At 35.0% G+C, this 20,646-nt stretch overlaps 2 protein-coding genes and 1 pseudogene across 10 annotated transcripts; all 3 read right to left on the bottom strand.

The window, feature by feature from the left end:
• Positions 1-5,978, bottom strand: part of LOC132302426 (uncharacterized) — a 14,873-nt pseudogene extending 8,895 nt beyond the window's left edge.
• LOC132304586 (microtubule-associated protein 70-2-like) lies at positions 5,835-6,993 on the bottom strand. Its single transcript, XM_059802340.1, has 5 exons — positions 6,934-6,993; positions 6,631-6,816; positions 6,403-6,549; positions 6,202-6,273; positions 5,835-6,116 (listed from the first exon to the last, which is right to left on the bottom strand). The coding sequence occupies exons 1-5, from the start codon at positions 6,991-6,993 to the stop codon at positions 5,835-5,837; spliced, it is 747 nt and encodes a 248-aa protein (XP_059658323.1).
• On the bottom strand, positions 6,680-20,646 carry LOC132302424 (microtubule-associated protein 70-1-like). 9 transcript variants are annotated; one of them, XM_059799284.1, is made up of 12 exons: positions 20,587-20,646; positions 19,251-19,316; positions 18,750-18,839; positions 12,407-12,577; positions 12,120-12,290; positions 11,847-12,002; positions 11,569-11,715; positions 11,368-11,439; positions 10,752-11,282; positions 10,453-10,640; positions 6,934-7,121; positions 6,680-6,816 (listed from the first exon to the last, which is right to left on the bottom strand). In XM_059799284.1, the coding sequence occupies exons 4-10, from the start codon at positions 12,533-12,535 to the stop codon at positions 10,530-10,532; spliced, it is 1,317 nt and encodes a 438-aa protein (XP_059655267.1). In that variant the 5' UTR covers positions 12,536-12,577; positions 18,750-18,839; positions 19,251-19,316; positions 20,587-20,646; the 3' UTR covers positions 6,680-6,816; positions 6,934-7,121; positions 10,453-10,529. The 9 variants fall into 9 exon arrangements, with proteins under 9 accessions (XP_059655267.1, XP_059655269.1, XP_059655268.1 ...); XM_059799286.1 differs by having other exon boundaries at positions 6,934-6,975; XM_059799285.1 differs by lacking the exons at positions 6,680-6,816; positions 6,934-7,121 and adding an exon at positions 9,416-9,501.

The following is a 20,646-nucleotide window of genomic DNA, read 5'->3' as shown; positions in this document are numbered from 1 at the left end:
TAATTGAGAATTGGAATGAAACAATTGATGAACCATGGGCCAAGAAGATCTATGAAAAGAATTGGAATAGATCTGGTCATCATGACAAGAACTTTAAGTCAACTATTAAAAGTCACAAGCCAAACCCAGATGAATATAACTTAATTATCTTTAATAAGCTGAACATGCTAAAATATAGTTTGTATTCTGAGGACATACTACATCTATGTATTGGTGTTATCTCCTGTTTGACCTTTACATTTGTAAGATTGAGCTTCTTCAAGCTCAATCCTATCACATCGTTACAATTTCCAAGTTTGATCAAACATGAACATGCTTAATTAAAAGTAAGGAAATGCACGACTGCTACCAGAATCTCGATATTTTCAAAGATTAGCTTGGACATCACATGTTAGAAAGTGTTGAAATAATTAATCAAACCTTTAATAAGGAATGATGAATGGACATATATATACACATACAAAACTATTCAAAAGCAATATATATATATATATATATATATAAGAAAAAGTGAAAAACAACATATTCACTGGTCCATGAAAATTACACAATAAAATATTTAAAATTATGTGCGTGGGTGTGTGTGTATTGACAAGTTCCAGAAATATTGCATATGAATGAGGAACAATTATGTAGAAGTACGAATGAAAGAAATATAGTTCATTCAAACTTCAGTTCTGTGTATTATTACTCAAGGACTACAAAGATCAATCGTTAGCAACCCAATAGGGAAAATCAATTTTACAGCCAACGTTACAATTTGATGCCATAGTATACCATTGAATATGGAGTAATATACAATTGACCCACAAATTAATTCGGACAAATATAACATACTTACAATTTTTTATGGTCGAAATATCATGTTGTGAAATGCAAGATGACAATTAGGAAAAAGTGCTCAATACAGTTCTTCTACAACCTAAGTTCTAGCAGTTTTCAGTCAAACAACAATTAAAAGATAACATGCAAAACCAGTTATCCTATGAACTACTCGTTGGCAATTTACAGTCATTGTAGGGATTTTTGTTATGGAAAGAAAATCTATTTTCAAGTTCACTAGATAAGTTTATAGCAAACTCCAAATGTGATAGCAGGAGCTTTTCAAAATAAAAGGGACAGATAGCACACTTCTGATGGACCCATGTGGCACGCTAGAATTTAGATTATGTAATGAGGAGACTTTTGGAAAGTCACATTGGAGAATCACATATACAAATGAAGCTTATGCATCAAAAAGAAGAATGCAACAAAAAGATGTGCCACCATTCTCGAGATCAATGGACGGCTTCTTTTAGCTAAGACTCTATTCAGAGCACTAGAGAACAGCTTGGGGAAGCTTTACAGGTATTCTTATGTAGGCTTCAATTTGAAGGCGTGTAATCCTATGAAAGACCTGCGTTGTTTTGTTTTTTTTTTTTTTTGGGGGGAATAAGTTTATGAAAGGCCTACATTAAGCGGTCCTGGTCAAACCTTTTTTTTTTTTTTTGGGCCTAGTCATAGGATTTTATCCGACCTATCAAAAGTTGAACTCTGAAGTTTTCAAGGGCAAGATGAAGTCATGTGGAAAATTGAAAATTACACAGCTCTACAACTCAGGTTCCACAAAAAACATGTCCATCAGGGCACGATAATTAAACAAAATGCAGACGAGTAATCAAATGCATACATGTATGCCCTTAATATGCAGAGAGGACAACATATGTATCAAAAAAGTAAATCATCATACAATTTAAAAGCTAGCTATGAAATAGCAGACCAGATTCCGATATGTTAATCAACAATACAGAGAAGAGTCCCCACATATCACTATTGCCTTTCGATTTCGGTATTTGAAGAATTGGTTTGATGAATAATTTGATAAGTTACTCATACAAAGTTCCAAAGTCTTCCTCCCATTATGCCTAACTAGCCTTTATCAGGACTACATGTGTGTGCATATATAATTATATAGATACAAGTATACATATGGAGAGAGAAGTAAACTAACCTCGGGAGAGAGATCATATCCAATGGCATTAGTTCCCACACCCGACAAAAGCAACAGGGGATGATTTCTCGGAGGAGCCTATAATTAAACATTCAATCAAAATTAGTACAATTATAATAATTTTATCCATAAATTACATACTCAAGCACACATTTATTTGTTCAAAATTAGTACAATCACAATATTTTTTCCCATAAATTACACACTCAAGCACACATTTGTGTGTGCATATGTATACATACGTACAAGTATGTGGATCTATGTAAGAGAGAAGTGCGAGAGAGAGAGAACCTGAAGGCAAGGAGTGTATCGCCAGAGGGCGAGCCTCCAATCGGAGCTGGAGCTGGAGCTGGAGCTGGAGATGGAAACGTAATGAAGCTCATCGGCCGTACATATCGAAGGCTTGTTCGGTACCTTCTCGACAACACCTTTAAATCCACTTTCAGAGAAAGCTCTGAACTTCGCCGTCAGCCTCGGCGACAACGGAGGCCGGAAGACGGCGGCGAATCCGCGTGGGAGTGAGAGGTGGGGGTGACGGAAAGTGGACGGCGCAATGTAAAGCACCGAACGAATATCGGACCGAATCAACATTACCATAACTCTTCTCTTCTCTCTACTTTCTCTCTCCTCTCTTTTGATAAAGAATATAGATCGTAGTCCAAGTCGTTGCAGGAATTAAAAGAAATGGGTTTAAAAGAGCTTTCGTGCTGCTTCTACTATCATCCACGTCAACATCTTATGTGAGTCCAACTTTACCGACTCCGACTCAACATCATAGCAATGTAAGAAGAATTGACGAACTTCACTATTTTAACATCTTTGACTCAAATTAAAACCAAAGTATTTAATTTGCATATACTTCATTCAACCTTGGATCTCAATTTAGGTTTAATCTTTGTTTGTTTCCACGTTTCTGTTTTAGATAAAATATATTTTTTATTTTTTCGTGTTCTGCAAATATGATCTTTATATGATTACAAGAATATTGACAAACCTGAACCAACGACAATCAAACTAGCTGCAGATAACAAATATAGACTGTAAAATGAGAGGCAACATAAGGGAATGCCAACAAGCTACCTATACAACAACACAACCACTGCCACTCCAATAAATTCTGCCAAAAAAAGGTTAGCTCAACTTCACTTATCCTCCATTTTCTTTATTGCTGATTCTAAGCAGAGGGATAAAGGACAGTCTAAGTCAGAAGCATGCCAATTTGTCCACAAGTTTTCTTCCTTGACTTTTTTACTTTCTTGACAAACTCAGTGAAGAATATTCGATCATCAGCATGCTAGTTACAATCTTATACTCAACCACAAAAGTGGAAAATAAGGAATAGATGGGAGGAAGAAAAAGAACCAAAGCCAGAGCCAAGGCAGATTACTCACAACTGCTGTAACTGAGGCATCTTGTTACTGGGTGCTGCGCGTCATCCCACTTCGTGCTACATTCCTGCACAAAGAATTCACGTTTTAAATTTAACGAGTTTGAACAAAAGCAGTAAAAATAATAATAAAAGCAGTAATCCATGTAATGGAGTTATATGGATCAGTACACGAGCTTTGAGAATGAATGGAGTCATTTGAATACATTAATTCAGAGAAACTTTATACAAGTAATAACCAACTTAAACGACATCCTGAACTTCGGCACTCGAAATTGCTTCAGCAGCATATTACTATTCCAAGACAAATGTTACACATACCTCAATAAAAATAATAATAATAATAATAAAATAGAAACTCAGAAGAATAAAATGCAAATGACCCTGATTCACCAGCTCAGCCTCAGCCTGTGGGTTGCCATTTGGTGTGCCTCCTATCCAATAAAAACAAACCGCAAATGGATAACCCATCAAGCTGTGTAATGAAAATCGCAAGCAAAAGACTGGCAAAGGCACTTGTGCAAGGCATGTCTCATTTTCCTTGAAAAATATTTTTTGACCATGGCTCTGGATTTAAAGTTTTTGCTTGCAGTCATTGCTCAACAGTCAAGTAAGAAAAAAATTTCTTAAATGGATTTCTCAGCTAATAATATAGATTTTCAACAAACCACACCCAATTAAATACTATTATTCACTACTGATCCCACCTACACAAGGTTGCTAGAGAGCTGAACTGGACACAGATCTAATCTTTGGTTCTATTTTGTACTAAGCGTCAGCTCTCAAAGTCAAACCAGCGTGAGGATGCACAGACACGAAATTTTAAAATAAAAAAAAATAAAAACCAACAACAACAACAACAACAACAAAGACATGTCAACATATCCACAAATTAGCCTGCACCTTTGGGAGTACTCCCACTCCCTTTAGGTCTCTGATTCAAGTCTCACCGAAGGTAAGGACTATGCATGTGGTTTACGGATGATTGCGTGCATATGGAGTTTGCAAACTATCCAAAAGTCCAAAGTGGCTACCAGGTGGGCTGATTCTTTGATACCCAATATATATATATATCCACAAATTCATGCACTTAAAGTGATCTTAGAAATTGCACAACTTAGAAAATGAAGTTCACAAACTTTTTCTAGACTTCTACATAATTATACAATGAATGCTACAAGTACCATTAACTTATTATGATCTTAGCGTGTGAAGAGCATGTGACGCATAATACTCTAATAAGTATGTTGCTCATATTGCATCTAGCTTGTCTTATACATGAATTTTAGTCTTTTTATTGTGTATTTAAAAATGATAACAGCAATATGTCCTTAACATACAAGGATAAGAACATCTCTCCATAAATTAATTGTTTGCATAAACTTGATGGCTGCATTTGGACTTGCATGAACAAGGTGGCATACATTTCCTTGTATATACACACTTACATTTTCCATAGAGAAACTTGTTTTATAAAAAGCCAAAGACATGCACAAGAGATCATCAAATCAAAGTACAGCAAGTATCTATTTTTAAAACCAAAAGTGGAAGAAATTTTCAACATATCGCAATGAAAATAAAAAGGAGCATATTTGATGCAAGTATTAAGGGTCAAGGAAACATAGATATCATGTCAGCAAATTGGAAACCAAAGAGAAACCCCGATGCATGAATTTAAAAATAAAAAAAGAAGGGAGGTGTGGGGTGGAGGACTTAAAACAATAAACAAAATGCATCATTAAAGATGAAAAATGAAATAATAATACCAATAAAGCAAACTTGCAACAAAATTGATATCCTCAAGGGTCAATATAAGACAAATCATTGCAGTACAAGTGATACAGGTACAAGTGTGCATGTATGAACTACTGCTTCTATATAATATATACAGGATAAAAGAAGACAAACCTTCCTATGAGTAGCTGAGAACTGTTCGTGGGACCCTTGGTATTCCCAAATCGTTTGGCCCTGTTTTCATGTTCTTTCTCCACGCGCATCGCAGCTACCTCCTTCTCCATGGCAGCTACTTCCCTTCTCATCTTCTTGGCCTCAACCTCCATTGCCTTTGTCAGAGTATCTACCTTCTTTGCTAACCATCTTAAAAACAAGATTCATAATCAAACATTTAATTTTTTTTTTTTTTTTTTTTGGATAAGTAAAAACATATAATATTTATAATCAAACATCTAAGATTCACAATCAAACATTTAACCAAATAAGCCGAGAAATCAACCTCAATAGCATCATCTTTGTCTTTGAGGCTTTGATCCTTCTCATGACCAGCTTTCCTCAGCGAGATTACCTCTTTTTGTAGAAAGTCATATATTAACGCTGCAACAGTATTCATTGGGTTTATCATCTGGACAACCTTTCCAGGTAGTACTTGCCTCACTGTCCTTTGTTCCCTCACATGGCAGGCCGTCATTGAAATTAGGAGCCACCCCATTTAAGAGAACTTTACCCGTCTAATGAGCGTGTGCCGCCATCAAATGACTTTGACGTCCCTTTCGCATGCTTCAATACTGAATTAGTGCCAGAAGACGGAGAAGATCTCAACTGGAAGGATGGTGATCTCTTAGGTAAAAAGCCATTGGAGGTCAATTTGGAGATGTTATCAGCTCCACCCAGGGATTGGCGACGACCGTTGCTTACATTTCTTCCTTCTAACATACTCCGACCGTTCTTGCTTGATGATCTCAAAGTCTCTTCTAGTACTTTGAGCTGCAGTTGGTATTTTTCCTGGAAGGTGAAACAGAAAAAATATAACATTAAACCAGGCTAGAAGATATCATTAAACAGCTCAGCTATAGAACCAAGTAATTACTTTCAACTGTGCTTCGGATTTTGCAGTTCGCTCAGCTACAGAGAGCTTGTCCCGGAGTTGCTGCATCTCTCCCTGCAACAGCAGGTATTGGTTACATTTACTAACTTCTGAAATAAGAGAACCCAAACCTAAACAGTTTTGGTGAAAAACAAAACAAATTCAAAAGTTTCAAATGAGAATTGATTAGAAACTAGCATATACCTGCAAGAACCTTCTTTCTTCAAGCCATTGTTTTACAGGCATCACTTTATCATTAGCATCTTTCCATTCATTAGCTACCACTACCACAACCCTGTTTGCTGTTACTTTTGCACGAGCCAGCTCCCTCTCAAGAGTTTTTCTTTCCTCCTAAAAATACAAAGAAACAAATACTTCCAACTTTGAGGATCGTCTTATATCTACAAACCATATCAAGTAAAGAACGAATACAGGTAAGAAGAAAACAACTCTTAAGACTTCAAATGTGTAGGGCACATTACATTCATCTCTTGAACTTTCCGCTGGTAATCCCTCACAGCATTTGTAGCAGCACCACCAGCAAGTACTCAAGCTCACGTACAGTTTGGGAAGCTTCTCAACCTCAGCAACCTTTTTATCCAAAATTTTATTTTCTTCCTGATACATGCATATTTTAGATGTACAAGTCCAGGCTAACAAGACACTAACCAGAAACTTATACGGCTAAAGCTTTAATGGTGTTGAAAAGAGAAATTGCAACCATTGTCATAGTACCTGGCAAATTTCTATCCGCTTCATCAACTCTTGGTTCTTATTCTGGAGATCATCAACCATAGAAGCCTTAGACAGGGTAACCTGAACTGTCCTCTCAGCTTCAATTAAAGCAGCCTCTTTTGATTTTGTGAGGCAATCTAATGCTTTGTTGTCATCTTTGACCCATTAATCTCTCTTTATGAATAGAACTATTTTTGAAGACATATTTGGGTTAGGTTAATGAGGACTTCATAAAAGCAACAGATAAAATAGGTTTGAGACTTAGGTACAAATAGTATTATTAATATGATAAAATCTTATTGGACTGATGAATATGTCTATGTGTTATATAGAGGGGAGAGATTTAAAAAGACGTTAAACTGTATTTTTAAAGAATTTATATTCACATATTTATCATTTATCTCAAAATAATCATAGTCTGTATAAGTTGTATAACTGAACTAACTAAAATTGATCTTCAGAATGTGCTAATAAATCATTAAAAAGCGTCATTACCATCTACAACTAATAATAATAATAAATTATATAGAGAGAAAGCTGCAGGCTTGGCCTTTTGGAAATGTTGCTATCCCTTAAAGAGCCCACATATGCAAATGCCACTATGCCAGCAAATGCATTATATATATATATATATATATAGACACACACACACTAGTAAAAGACACGTGCATGATCAAAACTTTTAATAAGATGTCCAGAAAGAGTGCTTTAGAAATTTTGAGACATAAAACTGTAAAGTTTTTTTTGTTACGTGGGTGATTGAAAAAGGACAATACCAGAGAACTTATGGGTTGGGTTCAATCATGATCGTGAATATACCATACCTATAAGAAAAGGAACAAAAAAATTTAACGATGAATTCTTGAATAGTAATTATATTAATCTTTGAGTTGCTTAAAAACCTTCATCAAATTCAAAAATAAAAAAATAAATATAATCATAGTCAAGTAGAATATAAGAAAGAACTAAAATTCTCTTTAAATTGAAACTTCAAGAAATAACGGCAAAAGTAAAATCAATAAATCATAATCAAATAGGATAGGAAAAAAAAAAAAAAAGGGGACAACTTAATCAAAAACCCCAAACTGGACTAACCTAATTTATCAAATTCTACAAGAAAAAAATTAAAGAATTAAGGACAAAGGTAAAATCAATAAAATCATATAATATACATAATAATTGCAATTTCCATTAAGAATTTTCAAACATGCAAAAAAAAAAAAAACTATAAATATCTAACAATAAGGTTTAGTAAATAAGACTAAACAACTTAGAGAAATGTATATTCATACTCAAATAGAATAGAACAATAATTAAAAAAAAAAAAAAAAAAAAAAGAATTTAATATAAAATCCTAAATTGGACAAACCTAATCCATCAAATTCTACAAGAAAAAAAAAAAAAAAAAAAAAAAAAAAGAAATAAGGATGAAGGAAAAATCAATAAAATCTTGCATATACACAATAGTTGTAATTCCCATTAAGAATTTTCAAACATGCAAAAAAAAAACTATAAATAACTAACTATAAGATTTACTAAGTAAAACCAAACAACTTAGAGAAATTGTAAAAAAATTGAAATGCACAAGGATTACTCTAAACTGGACGAACCTAATCCTATCAAATTCTGCAAGGAAAAAAAATCAAAAAATAAGGACAAATGTAAAATCAATAATAATAAAATAATTTTTTTAATAAATTATAAAACATAAAGCATTTTCAAAAATTAATTTTTTAAAAACAGTTTTAAATAGAGTATATATATATATATATAATTTCATAAAAGTGAACAGTCATCACCATTTTTCTATATGCAAATTTGCAATAATTTTCATTTTATACATAATTATTGATGTTATGTTGGGTAACATAGAATTTTTTTTTTTTTTTTTTTTTTTTTCTAGGAGTTTACTTTAAACTAATTTTTATGCAATTCCAATTTTAAAATACCAATTCCATGCTACCCACAAAATTTCCTTTTGTTTTCTTTAGCCTTATCGTTACTTTTTTTCATCAATAAATATTGAAGTAATTTTCGTCATTAAAATCTCAGCGTTCTTACCTCCATGCATGGACAAGAAGATTTGAAATTGATTAAAACTTTGAATAAAACACATTGGTTACCATCTATTGTCAAAGTCATCCTGATTTACATAATAATTAAAATTCCCATTAAAAATTTTCAAACATGCAAAAAAACTGTAAATAACTAACGACAAGATTTATTAAATAAAATGAAATAACTTAGAGAAATGGTAAAAATTATTGACATGCACAATGTCATCCTACTGTTCCTACAGTTTACATAATAACTGTAATTCCCATTAAAAATTTACAAACATAATAAAAAAATTTAAATAACTAATGGTAAGATTTATTAAATAAGATGGAACAACTTAGAGAAATTGTAAAAAAATAGACATACAGAAGGATTCAAACACGAAAAAAACACTGATATTTAGTAAGATTAAAAAAATAGACGTTTTTTTTTGTGGAGATCCACTCTTTCTTCTACCACCCAATGGTGCTCCTGCTTGGCTTTGCTCTTAGCTTCGCCCCCTTCTCTCTTCTAGTTTCAATCAAGAAAAATTGTAAACCATATATGAACGTTTCCACTTGGAAAAGAATTTTAATTAAAAAAGGAAATCTAAAAGGTGAAAAAGGAGTAGAAACTTATTTATAATATATATTTAAAAACAATAAAGGCTACCAGATGGGTTGATTATTTGTTACCCAATATATATATATATATCTCCACAAATTCATGTACCTAAAGTCATCTTAGAAATTGCACAACTTAGAAAATGAAGTTCACAAACTTCTTCTAGACTTCTACATAATTATACAATGAATGCTACAAGTACCATTAACTTATTATGATCTTAACATGTGAAGAGCATGTGACGTATACATGCATTTTAGTCTTTATATAGTGTATTTAAAAATGATAACAGCAATATGTCAACATACAAGGATAATTCTCCATAAATTAATTGTTTGCATAAACTTGATGGCTGCATTTGGACTTGCGTTAACAAGGTGGAATACATTTTCCTTGTATATACACACTTACATTTTCCATAGAGAAACTTGTTTTATAAAAAGCCAAAGACATGCACGAGATCATCAAATCAAAGTACAGCAAGCTTCTGTTTTTAAAACCAAAAGTGGAAGAAATTTTCAACATATGGCAATGAAAATAAAAAGGAGCATATTTGATGCAAGTATTAAGGGTCAAGGAAACATAGATATCATGTCAGCGAATTGGAAACCAAAGAGAAACCCCGATGCATAGATTAAAAAAATAATAATAAAAAATAAAAAATAAAAAGGGAGGGGTGGGGGGGGGGAAGACTTAAAACAATAAACAAATAATACTAATAAAGCAAACTTGCAACAAAATTGATATCCTCAGGGGTCAATATAAGACAAATCATTGCAGTACAAGTGATACAGGTACAAGTATGCATGTATGCACTACTGCTTCTATATAACAGATAGAGGATAAAAGAAGACAAACCTTCCTATGAGTAGCTGAGAAATGTTCGTGCGACCCTTGGTATTCCCAAATCGTTTGGCCCTGTTTTCATGTTCTTTCTACACGCGCATCGCAGCTACCTCCTCCTCCATGGCAGCTACTTCCCTTCTCATCTTCTTGGCCTCAACCTCCATTGCCTTTGTCAAAGTATCCACCTTCTTCGCTAACATCTTAAAAACAAGATTCATAATCAAACATTTATTTATTTATTTATTTTTTGATAAGTCAAAACATTTAATATTTATAATCAAACATTTAACCAAATAAGCCGAGAAATCAACCTCAATAGCATCATCTTCGTCTTTGAGGCATTGATCCTTCTCATGACCAGCTTTCCTCAGAGAGATCACCTCTTTTTGTAGCAAGTCATATATTAACGCTGGAACAATATCTTCTGCATCCACTGTTGAAAATTCATTGGGTTTTTCATCTGGACTACCTTTCCAGGTAGTATTTACCTCACTGTCCTTTGTTCCCTCACATGACAGGCCGTCATTGAAATTAGGAGCCACCCCATTTAAGAGAACTTTACCCCGGTCTAATGAGCGTGTGCCGCCATCAAATGACTTTGACGTCCCTTTCGCATGCTTCAATACTGAATTAGTGCCAGAAGACGGAGAAGATCTCAACTGGAAGGATGGTGATCTCTTAGGTAAAAAGCCACTGGAGGTCAATTTGGAGATGTTATCAGCTCCACCCACGGATTGGCGACGACCGTTGCTTACACTTCTTCCTTCTAACCTACTCCGACCGTTATTGCTTGATGATCTCAAAGTCTCTTCCAGTACTTTGAACTGCAGTTGGTATTTTTCCTGGAAGGTGAAACAGAAAAAATATAACATTAAACCAGGCTAGAAGATATCATTAAACAGCTCAGCTATAGAACCAAATAATTACTTTCAACTGTGCTTCGGATTTCGCAGTTCGCTCAGCTACAGAGAGCTTGTCCCGGAGTTGCTGCATCTCTCCCTGCAACAGCAGGTTTTGGTTACATTCACAAACTTCTGCAATAAGAGAACCCAAACCTAAACAGTTTTGCTGAAAAACAAAATCAATTCAAAAGTTTCAAATGAGAATTGATTAGAAACTAGCATATGCCTGCAAGAACCTTCTTTCTTCAAGCCATTGTTTTACAGGCATCACTTTATCATTAGCATCTTTCCATTCAGTAGCAACCACTACCGCTACCCTGTTTGCTGTTACTTTTGCACGAGCCAGCTCCCTGTCAAGAGTTTTTCTTTCCTCCTAAAAATACAAAGAAACAAATACTTCCAACTTTAAGGATTGTCTTATATCTACAAACCATATCAAGTAAAGGACGAATACAGGTAAGAAGAAAACAACTCTTAAGGCTTCAAATGTGTAGGGCACATTACATTCATCTCTTGAACTTTCCGCTGGTAATCCCTCACAGCATTTGCAGCTGCACCACCAGCAAGTACAGCCTCTTCAAGCTCACGTACAGTTTGGGTAAGCTTCTCAACCTCAGCAACCATTTGGCGATGCATTTTATCCAAAATTTTATTTTCTTCCTGATACATGCATATGTTAGATGTACAAGTCCAGGCTAATAAGACACTAACCAGAAACTTATACGGCTAAAGATTTAATGGTGTTGAAAAGAGAAATTGCAACCATTATCATAGCACCTGGCAAATTTCTATCTGCTTCATCAACTCTTGGTTCTTATTCTGGAGATCATCAACCATAGAAGCCTTAGCCAGGGCAACCTGAACTGTCCTCTCAGCTTCAATTAAAGCAGCCTCTTTTGATTTTGTGAGGTGATCCAATGCTTTGTTGTCATCCTGCAGCTTTGCAATCTGGAGGCAACCAAGACATTAGAGCAATGATAGAATAAATGGTCCTGATCAATTATAAGGAATTTTGTTTAGCTACAAGATCATCGTTATGTCCAAAGACGGGAAAGAAAGAATACCTCTTGCCAATCAAGCTTGAGCGCAGCCTCCAGTGGTGCAAGGATGGCTTCAATTGGAGGCATATCATCATCTTTTTGAGCAGCATGAACCCTTCGAAGAGTGGCTTCCGCTGCAAACTGAGCTGCCATTGAGGCCACCTTCTCATCATTGATTTTCTTAATCTCAAGATTCTGCAAAAAGAAAAGGAAAAAAAAATGATTTTACCACATTAAATAAAGCTCTGTTAAATAATGCAACCTCAGAACCCCCTAAGGAAATTCCAGAAAAAACTGAATGTCATAAACTAAAAGGGAAAATCCCCAGCTGCTTCAGAGGAATTTAAATAAGCATTGAGAAGCAATATAAATTTCATATTGATATAATGTGATATTAATTGTGAAAAGTAATACAAAATAAAAAAGAAATTTGACTATCTATGTAGGTCATAGTTGTAAAAGGCTCAAGGCGCACAAAAGCGCAAAGGTCTCCTGGAGCCTGAGGCGCAAGGCGAGGCGCACGCCCGACTGAAGCAAGGCGCACGTTGAAGAAAAAAAAAAAAAGAACCCACCCAATAAAGATGTAATAATATATATAAAGATGCAAAAGTCAACTAAATCAATTACTTGAATGCAATATTCAACATATTTGACCAATCAATTAAATAATTTGAAAGTTCACTCTAATGAAGTAGTTCAAATTAGGTACAAGATTAAGTTTAAAACTAATTTTTTGTTTTTTAAATTTTCACTTGGAATCCTATTTGACCAATCACTTAAATTGGGAAAATAAAATGTTGAATAAAAAAAAATTGAGATTGAATATTACTCTCCTTCGGCGCTTCGACAACTATGAATGTAGGTCACCTAAATCATACATAAAAAATATTATGCTGCCTCTTGTTAATTTTCCCATGCAGCTACGATTACAAGAGGTTGTGGGATATGTAGGCCACTGAGGTATATTAGAAATTTAGAACTATAAATATACATAAAAGAAGTGGCACTACATTTCAGATAGAAAGAACACCATTGACATCAAAGTGATGGTGCCAAAGCAATTGACAGTAAAGCGCACAGCAATCAAAACTGTAAAATTGCTACCAATAGAAAAATCAGATACTCTATGATGAACAATGCTAATGCTGGTCACAAAAAGGGAGAAGAATGAATGATTGTTTTGCCACACAAGTCTATAAAAAATTATACACAGCAAAAGTTTGTATATAAAGATTTCAGATGCAAAGCTAAACAAAGCAATGAATCTACATAACATGTCAGCAATAGAGCCTACTACCATACTACAGAAGGTGAAAATTGTAAAGGAAACACTTCTTTTTTTTTTTCATAATTAAAGGAAACACATTATGTAACCTGAATCCATACCCAAAAAGATGAGCATTCCATAAGATATCAAAAGAATTATCATTTTTGTAGAATCCAAAGTTAAAAATGTTGAAATTGGTGCAGTTCCTAAAAACTTGAACAAATATACAGGCCAGAAGTATTAACAAATGCTACCTTCCTTTGCCCTTTCCACAGTACAGAAAATTGCTAGGTTTAATTACTCCTAAGGTGCTTCGACATTTCACCATCCCTTGGAGTTTGAGGTTAAGCAAACAAGGGATGCAACGGTGCTGGTAAAGCAGGGAAATTTGTTGAAGCAGCAAAAAAGATCGTGGCAAAACAAACGTAAAGTGAAATACACACATCAATCCTAGGAGTATATTAGGCCAACCTGTGCATAATTTCATATGGAATAAAATTCAGCAAATATGTTTTCAAATGAAGGATCACAAAAAGCAACGTTTACAAAATGATTCAAGTATTACAGTCATTTAAATTAAAGATACCTTATTCAATTTATAGAATAGTTTTGAAAAATAGGTCTGACGCAAGCACAGGTGGATCACGCTTCCTTTGCACCAAATCAAAGGAAATTTTAGCTATTTTTTCCTTCAATTGGGTGTTTTCTTTTTCTAAATCAGACAGGTACACTTGTGCCTTTTTCACCTCACTGTCAACATACTCCTGTCTAGCCATGAGTTGTGCATATGAATTCTCCATTTTGCTGACCTCTGAAGAGGATAGAACATCAGCAAGACGATTCTCTAACCATGATACCTCTAGCCCCATGCCCCGCCAGTCTGCTACTCGGCCTCTGACTTTATTTACAATGCTCTCATCAATATCACCAAGAATTTTCCCATCCAGCACAATTAGGAAGTCTGCCAATGCATCTAGAAACACACGCTGGAATTCTGGATCCTGTACATGGAAGTTTACAAAGGTCTGGGGGTGAAGTTGAAGGATACGTGACAACATTTGTACACTACGGAAGCTGCAGAAAAAAGATTGCCACTTCACAGTATCCCCAGGATTACAGGTTATAGGATTCAAGCATGTTTCAACATCATGTGAACTGTCACTAAGAGTCTGTACATGGATAATGCTCGGCTCTTCAACCTGTACCCGCACCGATTCTACCGATGTCGCTGGCAAAGTCTCCATTGGTTCATGCGATGATGGTCCACCGAAAATTTGAACATTAAGTCTGGGAGCATCTGACATAGCTGCTTGATATTCTGTAGCTACATCACCACCAACGGTAAATTCATTTATCATTGCCCTTGTTTCTGAATCCGGACTGCTAAACCAAAGCTCACCAATCAGATTTGAACCACTGTCTTGGGAAAAATTCAATGCAAAGTCATGGCCTACACCTTGATCTTGAATATTAAAGGTTTCACCATCAATCGGTGCCACATATTCAATCCTTACATTTTCATCAATATTTTCAAGTGTGCTTTTTTCTTGTTCTCTGACCTCTTTTGCATGAGTAATTTCTTTTTCGTGATGGGTCGATGATTGCAATGTTAACAACACTGACACTGCATCAGCCGCATCTGTTGTTCTCTCCATCTCTAATACCTCTGTTTCTCTTTCAACATGATTTTGTTGAGACACTCCACGGGCCTCTGTTTCTGTGACTTCCATAACAGTTCTCTCTTCATCAACAGCTTTGTCCGTGCAAATACCATGTGTTTCTTCAATAGAAAGAAACATGGGTTTGGACCCTTTCCTCACCGATTCCTCCTCCACACTTCCTGAAATTTCTGCATAATTAACTGTTTTTGCCCGCACCTGGAAAAAGTAAATGAAATATTCATTCTGTCAGAAGAGCATACTTTTACAATATACATATATATATATATACACACACATATTTTATTACCCTTAATCCTCTTCTTGCAATAGACTCATTATCACTTGCAAAACTTTCAAATTCTTGCTCCTCCACATTGTCAATATGAACAGCCCGTTTGCGACTACATGGGACATCGCTTTTAGCAAAACGACAAGGCTTCCCACGCACACCACGAGGTACAGGACACTTCAGACTAGCATCATTATTGAACACTTTTACTTCGGTACAAATAACAGGATCACTTAGCACAAATTCTTTAATCCGCATGTGGGTCTCTTCCAAAAAACCCATATAGGATGAAGTTATTTTTCCCACCCGACTCATTGAAGGGATCTCAAATTTCAGTTCTCCGTCCTCCTTAAAGCGGTTCACCAAATTACACAAAGTCTCATCCTCAGTACTTATGGGACTACGAGGAATACCTTGATCAAATCCCAATTGACGTGCAACTCGCATAGGACTATAAGAGGTCACTCGCATTGGCAAATCACCAAATACTGGCAATGGCAACCCAGCTACGATAACAGCAAACATAAGTTGTGTAGGAGTTAGTTGTTCATCCCTTGTCAGTACTTGATATTCTTCAAAGTAAAAAGAAGGTCTCTTAATTCCCTTTCGCTCAGTAGTATAAGGTCGAAAAATGAATTCATTTTCTTGGTCAATGAAATCACCAATGTTTTTATTCATCGAACCCAAATTCATCCATCGCGACGCATGCCCATAGTCAGTAGGATAACCATTTTTATCCGTATCGTTAAGTTCTAAAGGACAAGGCCCATAATTGGGAAATCTCTCAAACAGAAAGACCGATAAAAACATAGAGGACGCAAATGTACTGATATCATATCGACCGACTGAGCGAATACAGTCTGATACAACAGTATCAAGACGATCATACAGAGTACCAAGAAACATTGGAGCCAATGGCAGCGAAATACCACGAGATAGAACTGCAGCCAAGGGAAATACCTCACGTGATAACCCATCCTCTGGACGTCCCTCAAAAATGTACCTATCCAACCAATAAGCAAGAAATCCTGCCAGTTCATACTGTTTGTTATACTCTGGTCCATGAACATTCTGTCGGGATCGACCACTGATGCGAGTTTTTTTCACATTCTCTAAATCCTTATAAAAATAGCGAAACCAACAGGCGTAAGTCAACTTTGGACTCGCAACTTTTGATTGTTTTTTTAGACGAGTTGAGCCCTTAAACCAAGTGCCCTGCTTCATTGCTTCCTTCGCACATTTTTCTAAGTAAGCAGTAATATCTTGATCCTCTTTAGAGCTACCCAAGGTCGCAATGGGTTGAGAGCCACAAATTGGAAGTCGATATAGTACAGCCACGTCTTCTATTGTCGGTGAAAATTCTCCCCAGGGTGTCAAGAAAGTATGATGCACAGAAGACCAGCGAGAAAATAGCACATTCAAACTTACTAGATCTCGCTTAATAGATAAAAAAGAGAATAGTACTATAGCATGCAAAATTTCTGCCTTTGCCAGAGTTGCCAAATGTTTCTTTAAAATGTGGTTACACCAGAGTTCCCAATCCACACTGGTAACCACATGGCTTGCATGGTCAAAAAAAGAGTATGGACAATCACCCCGCTCGATCAATAGACGAGGAATGGAGCTCGGAACAACTTTAACAATGTCCGACTTTTCTTCAGGACCCATTAGAAGAGGATTCTCTGCCACATCAGGATCAAAACAATAGTGTTCAATAGAGTTCCAAAACATATCATGATCCTCCAAATAGGGTGCCCTACGCCATTCTGATTTGGGAGGAACAAGAGGAATGGTTCCATCTTTAAAGGCAAGAACTGTTCTTAACATTGACTTGGTCATCAAAGATTGCAAAACACTGATGATAGGCAAAAAAAAAAAAAAAAAAATTAATATAAATAAATAAAATAAGGAAGTAAAATAGAACTTTCAACACAAAAAGGGGGGACAGAAAATAACATTAGAAGGGCTCACCTGTTTATAAAGAGCAAGGCACTATCCTGGTAGCTGAACTGAAGCACACTTTGGAAACCAATCTATAGCGAAATGAGCAAATTCAAGCCAATATTTATTGCATTCCGCTGCCATTGTCAAATAATGCATGGGGCCAGGGTCGGCCCCGAGATTTCAAATATTTTGAGAAGCCCTAAGCGAACTTTCTAATGTGAGGCCCTTAAGTTTCACACGCGCGCAAAAAAAAAATTATACGAGTTCGGAATTTTCACACGATGTTTTCAAATTCTATAGCTAATATAATTGTGCGCCTGTGCATTGTGCATAACACAATTAACTAATAACTATAAATTTATCACCACCAACAAATAATTGTGCGCCTGTACAGTGTGCATAAGACAACTAACTAATTACTATAAATCTATCACCACCAATAAATAATTGTGCGCCTTTGCATTGTGCTTAAGACAACTAACTAATAACTATAAATTTTTATCACCACCAATAAATAATTGCACACCTGTGTAGTTTGCATAAAACAATTAACTAATAACTATAAATCTATCACCACCAATATATAATTGTGCGCCTATGCAGTGTGCATAAGATAGGTAACTAATAACAATAAATCTATGGCACAAAAAATTTATAAGAATGCGGAATTTTCATTAAAATGAGATGATAAGAACATAAAATACATTAATGTTGAAAACACACAAAAGAAAATCCGGTCTTGGCGCTTTAAAAAGAGCACGATCCAGTTTACATCAAAAAAATATTAAAAGCAAATATTCAACACAACTTAGTCACAAATATCAAAATTCAACTTTATATCAAAGCAAAATAAAACGGATGGAAAATCAAACGGAAAGCATTGTTGTTCATACAATAAATATAATATAAAAAAAAAATCTAAAATCAAGCAGTTTGGTCGAATGAACCATTAATAGAAAAAAAACCATTAACTTTTGTATTGTTAAAGCCTGCTCTTGATTTCCATGTGTTTGTACATTCTGATGGCAAGTGCTTTAAGCCTCTGACAATATTATTAACTGAAATTCTAGCTGAGCCAACTTCAAATAACATCAATAATGGTGGTACGTATCTTCATATAAAAAAATAAATAAATAAATAAAAACCCCTTAATTTGGCACTTTTAAGTATGAGCATAATTTAGAGATCGAAAAAGTTAATTATTACCTCAGATCCTCAACCCACTAGAAGGGCAGGGCCGGCCTTGAGATTCCAAATATTTTGAGAGGCCCGAGGCAAACTTTCAAATGTGAGGCCCTTAAGTTTCACACACGCAAAAAAAAATTATAAGAGTGCGGAATTTTCACACGATGTTTTCAAATTCTATAGCTAATTTAATTGTGCACATGTGCATTGTGCATAAGACAACTAACTAATAATTATAATCTTCATTCATTAAATCTTCATGTTCATTGACCAAATCTTCAACTAAACTCTCTATTTGTGTATTGCCCCTCAAAAACTTAAGATTATCTCCTTTTTGAGATTGAATCAATTATTCTTCTCTCTTCTTCTTTTTTTTTCTTTTTTCATGCCCAGATTCAAATTTTCTTGTAGACATAATGAAATCTCTTGAAATCTAAATAACAGGAACCATAATCAACATAAAACTAGACTTCAAAAAAATAATAATAATAATTTGCTTGGTTTAAAGAAAATATATATTACCTCAATATGCAATGATTTGATTCAAGTTCAAGGCAAATAACCTCACGAGATCCTAAGAAGACTGTCCTGCTAGCATGTGAAAGAAGATCACAATTAACATAAAATGGATGGAGAACATAAAACAGATGGAGAATCAAACAGAAACAATAATAACTAAGCATTGCCGATCATACAATAAATATAATAAAAAATATAGATCTAAAATCCAGCTACTTGGTCGAATGATCTCCTGGCTGGAGTTTTCACTGGAATCTGGAGGAGAGAAGAGAAGACAAAACAGAGTATCCAAAATACAGTCCAAAAGTGGAAATGAGGAACAGAAAACTGCAGCTTCTTTTTTACATTCATTGTTTATATAGCTGCTAAAATTTGATGATTACTGATGACAAAAATATGTGGAGATGAGGGGACTATATATATATAGGAGACTGAACTTGTAGTGTTGAAGAAGTAGTGGGACTTTTAGGTTATATGTGGCATCCACTATCATATATAGTTTTGTCTTTCACTCTTTATATTAACTACACTTTGTGTGTGTTTTTTTTGGGAGCCAATTACCCCTTTCTTGATTTTAGGATGAGGAATCAACTTTAGTAGCAGTGATTGATTGATCATTGCTACAGAAGACCTGTGCAAATTAATAGAAAAAACCATTAACTTTTGTTTTGTTAAAGCCTGCTATTGATTTCCATGTGTTTGTACATTCTGATGGCAAGTGCTTTGACAGTATTATTAACTGAAATTCTAGCTGAGTCAACTTCAAAAAACATCAATAATGGTGGTATGTATCTTCATATAAAAAATTAAAAAAAAAAAAAAAAAAAACCCTTAATTTGGCACTTTTAAGTATGAGCATAATTTAGAGATCGAAAAAGTTAATTATGACCTCAACGGCTCAACCCACTAGAAGGGATCCTTAATTTTCGTAGGATTGAATGTGAAAATGCATAAAATTATGAGGAAAAGGGGTATGATTGCTACTGTTGTGAGATTGGAGTGGAATTAGGGAGAGGAAAAAAAAAAAAAAAAGTCGACTGCCATAGATTATGGACTCGATCGCCATGAAAGACACATGTAGAAAGGCACACATTGATTAAAATACTAAGAGAACCATAATATATTCATTCAGCTTTTGATAGCCATCACACACAGTGACACACACACAAAAAACCCTAGTTTGGAAGCTACTTTTCACTATTGGAACAAAGGTAAAGGCCCGAATCAAACGAACCAAAGTTGGAACAAATCAAATGATGAGATGAACGAAAGAAAGAAACATATATAAAAGATCGATTCATGCAAAAGGAGAAAAAAGAGAGAAAGAGGATGAACATACCTTGTCACCTGAGGCGATAGCGGAGGCTGCGTCTTGCGGAGTATCGAAGCAGTTTGTGTC

This window comes from Cornus florida, unplaced genomic scaffold (genome assembly GCF_030987335.1).
Source record: "Cornus florida cultivar Cherokee Brave unplaced genomic scaffold, ASM3098733v1 CherokeeBrave_3.0.0_Hap2_Chr04, whole genome shotgun sequence".
In the NCBI taxonomy this organism is placed as follows: domain Eukaryota; kingdom Viridiplantae; phylum Streptophyta; class Magnoliopsida; order Cornales; family Cornaceae; genus Cornus; species Cornus florida.
Note: the sequence above shows the minus strand (reverse complement) of the source record. Positions and strands in the feature narration are given on the sequence as shown.

Excerpts from the sequence above, each read along its gene's own strand:
- LOC132304586 (XM_059802340.1), bottom strand. The coding sequence starts at position 6,993 with ATGGTTGATGATCTCCAGAATAAGAACCAAGAGTTGATGAAGCGGATA. Across the intron at positions 6,550-6,630 it reads GAGTTGTTTTCTTCTTACCT|GAGGAAAGAAAAACTCTTGA; the intron begins GTATTCGTTCTT and ends TTGTATTTTTAG. Across the intron at positions 6,117-6,201 it reads AATCCGAAGCACAGTTGAAA|GAAAAATACCAACTGCAGCT; the intron begins GTAATTACTTGG and ends TTCACCTTCCAG.
- LOC132302424 (XM_059799279.1), bottom strand. The coding sequence starts at position 17,438 with ATGACCAAGTCAATGTTAAGAACAGTTCTTGCCTTTAAAGATGGAACC. Across the intron at positions 15,527-15,617 it reads TTGCAAGAAGAGGATTAAGG|GTGCGGGCAAAAACAGTTAA; the intron begins GTAATAAAATAT and ends TACTTTTTCCAG.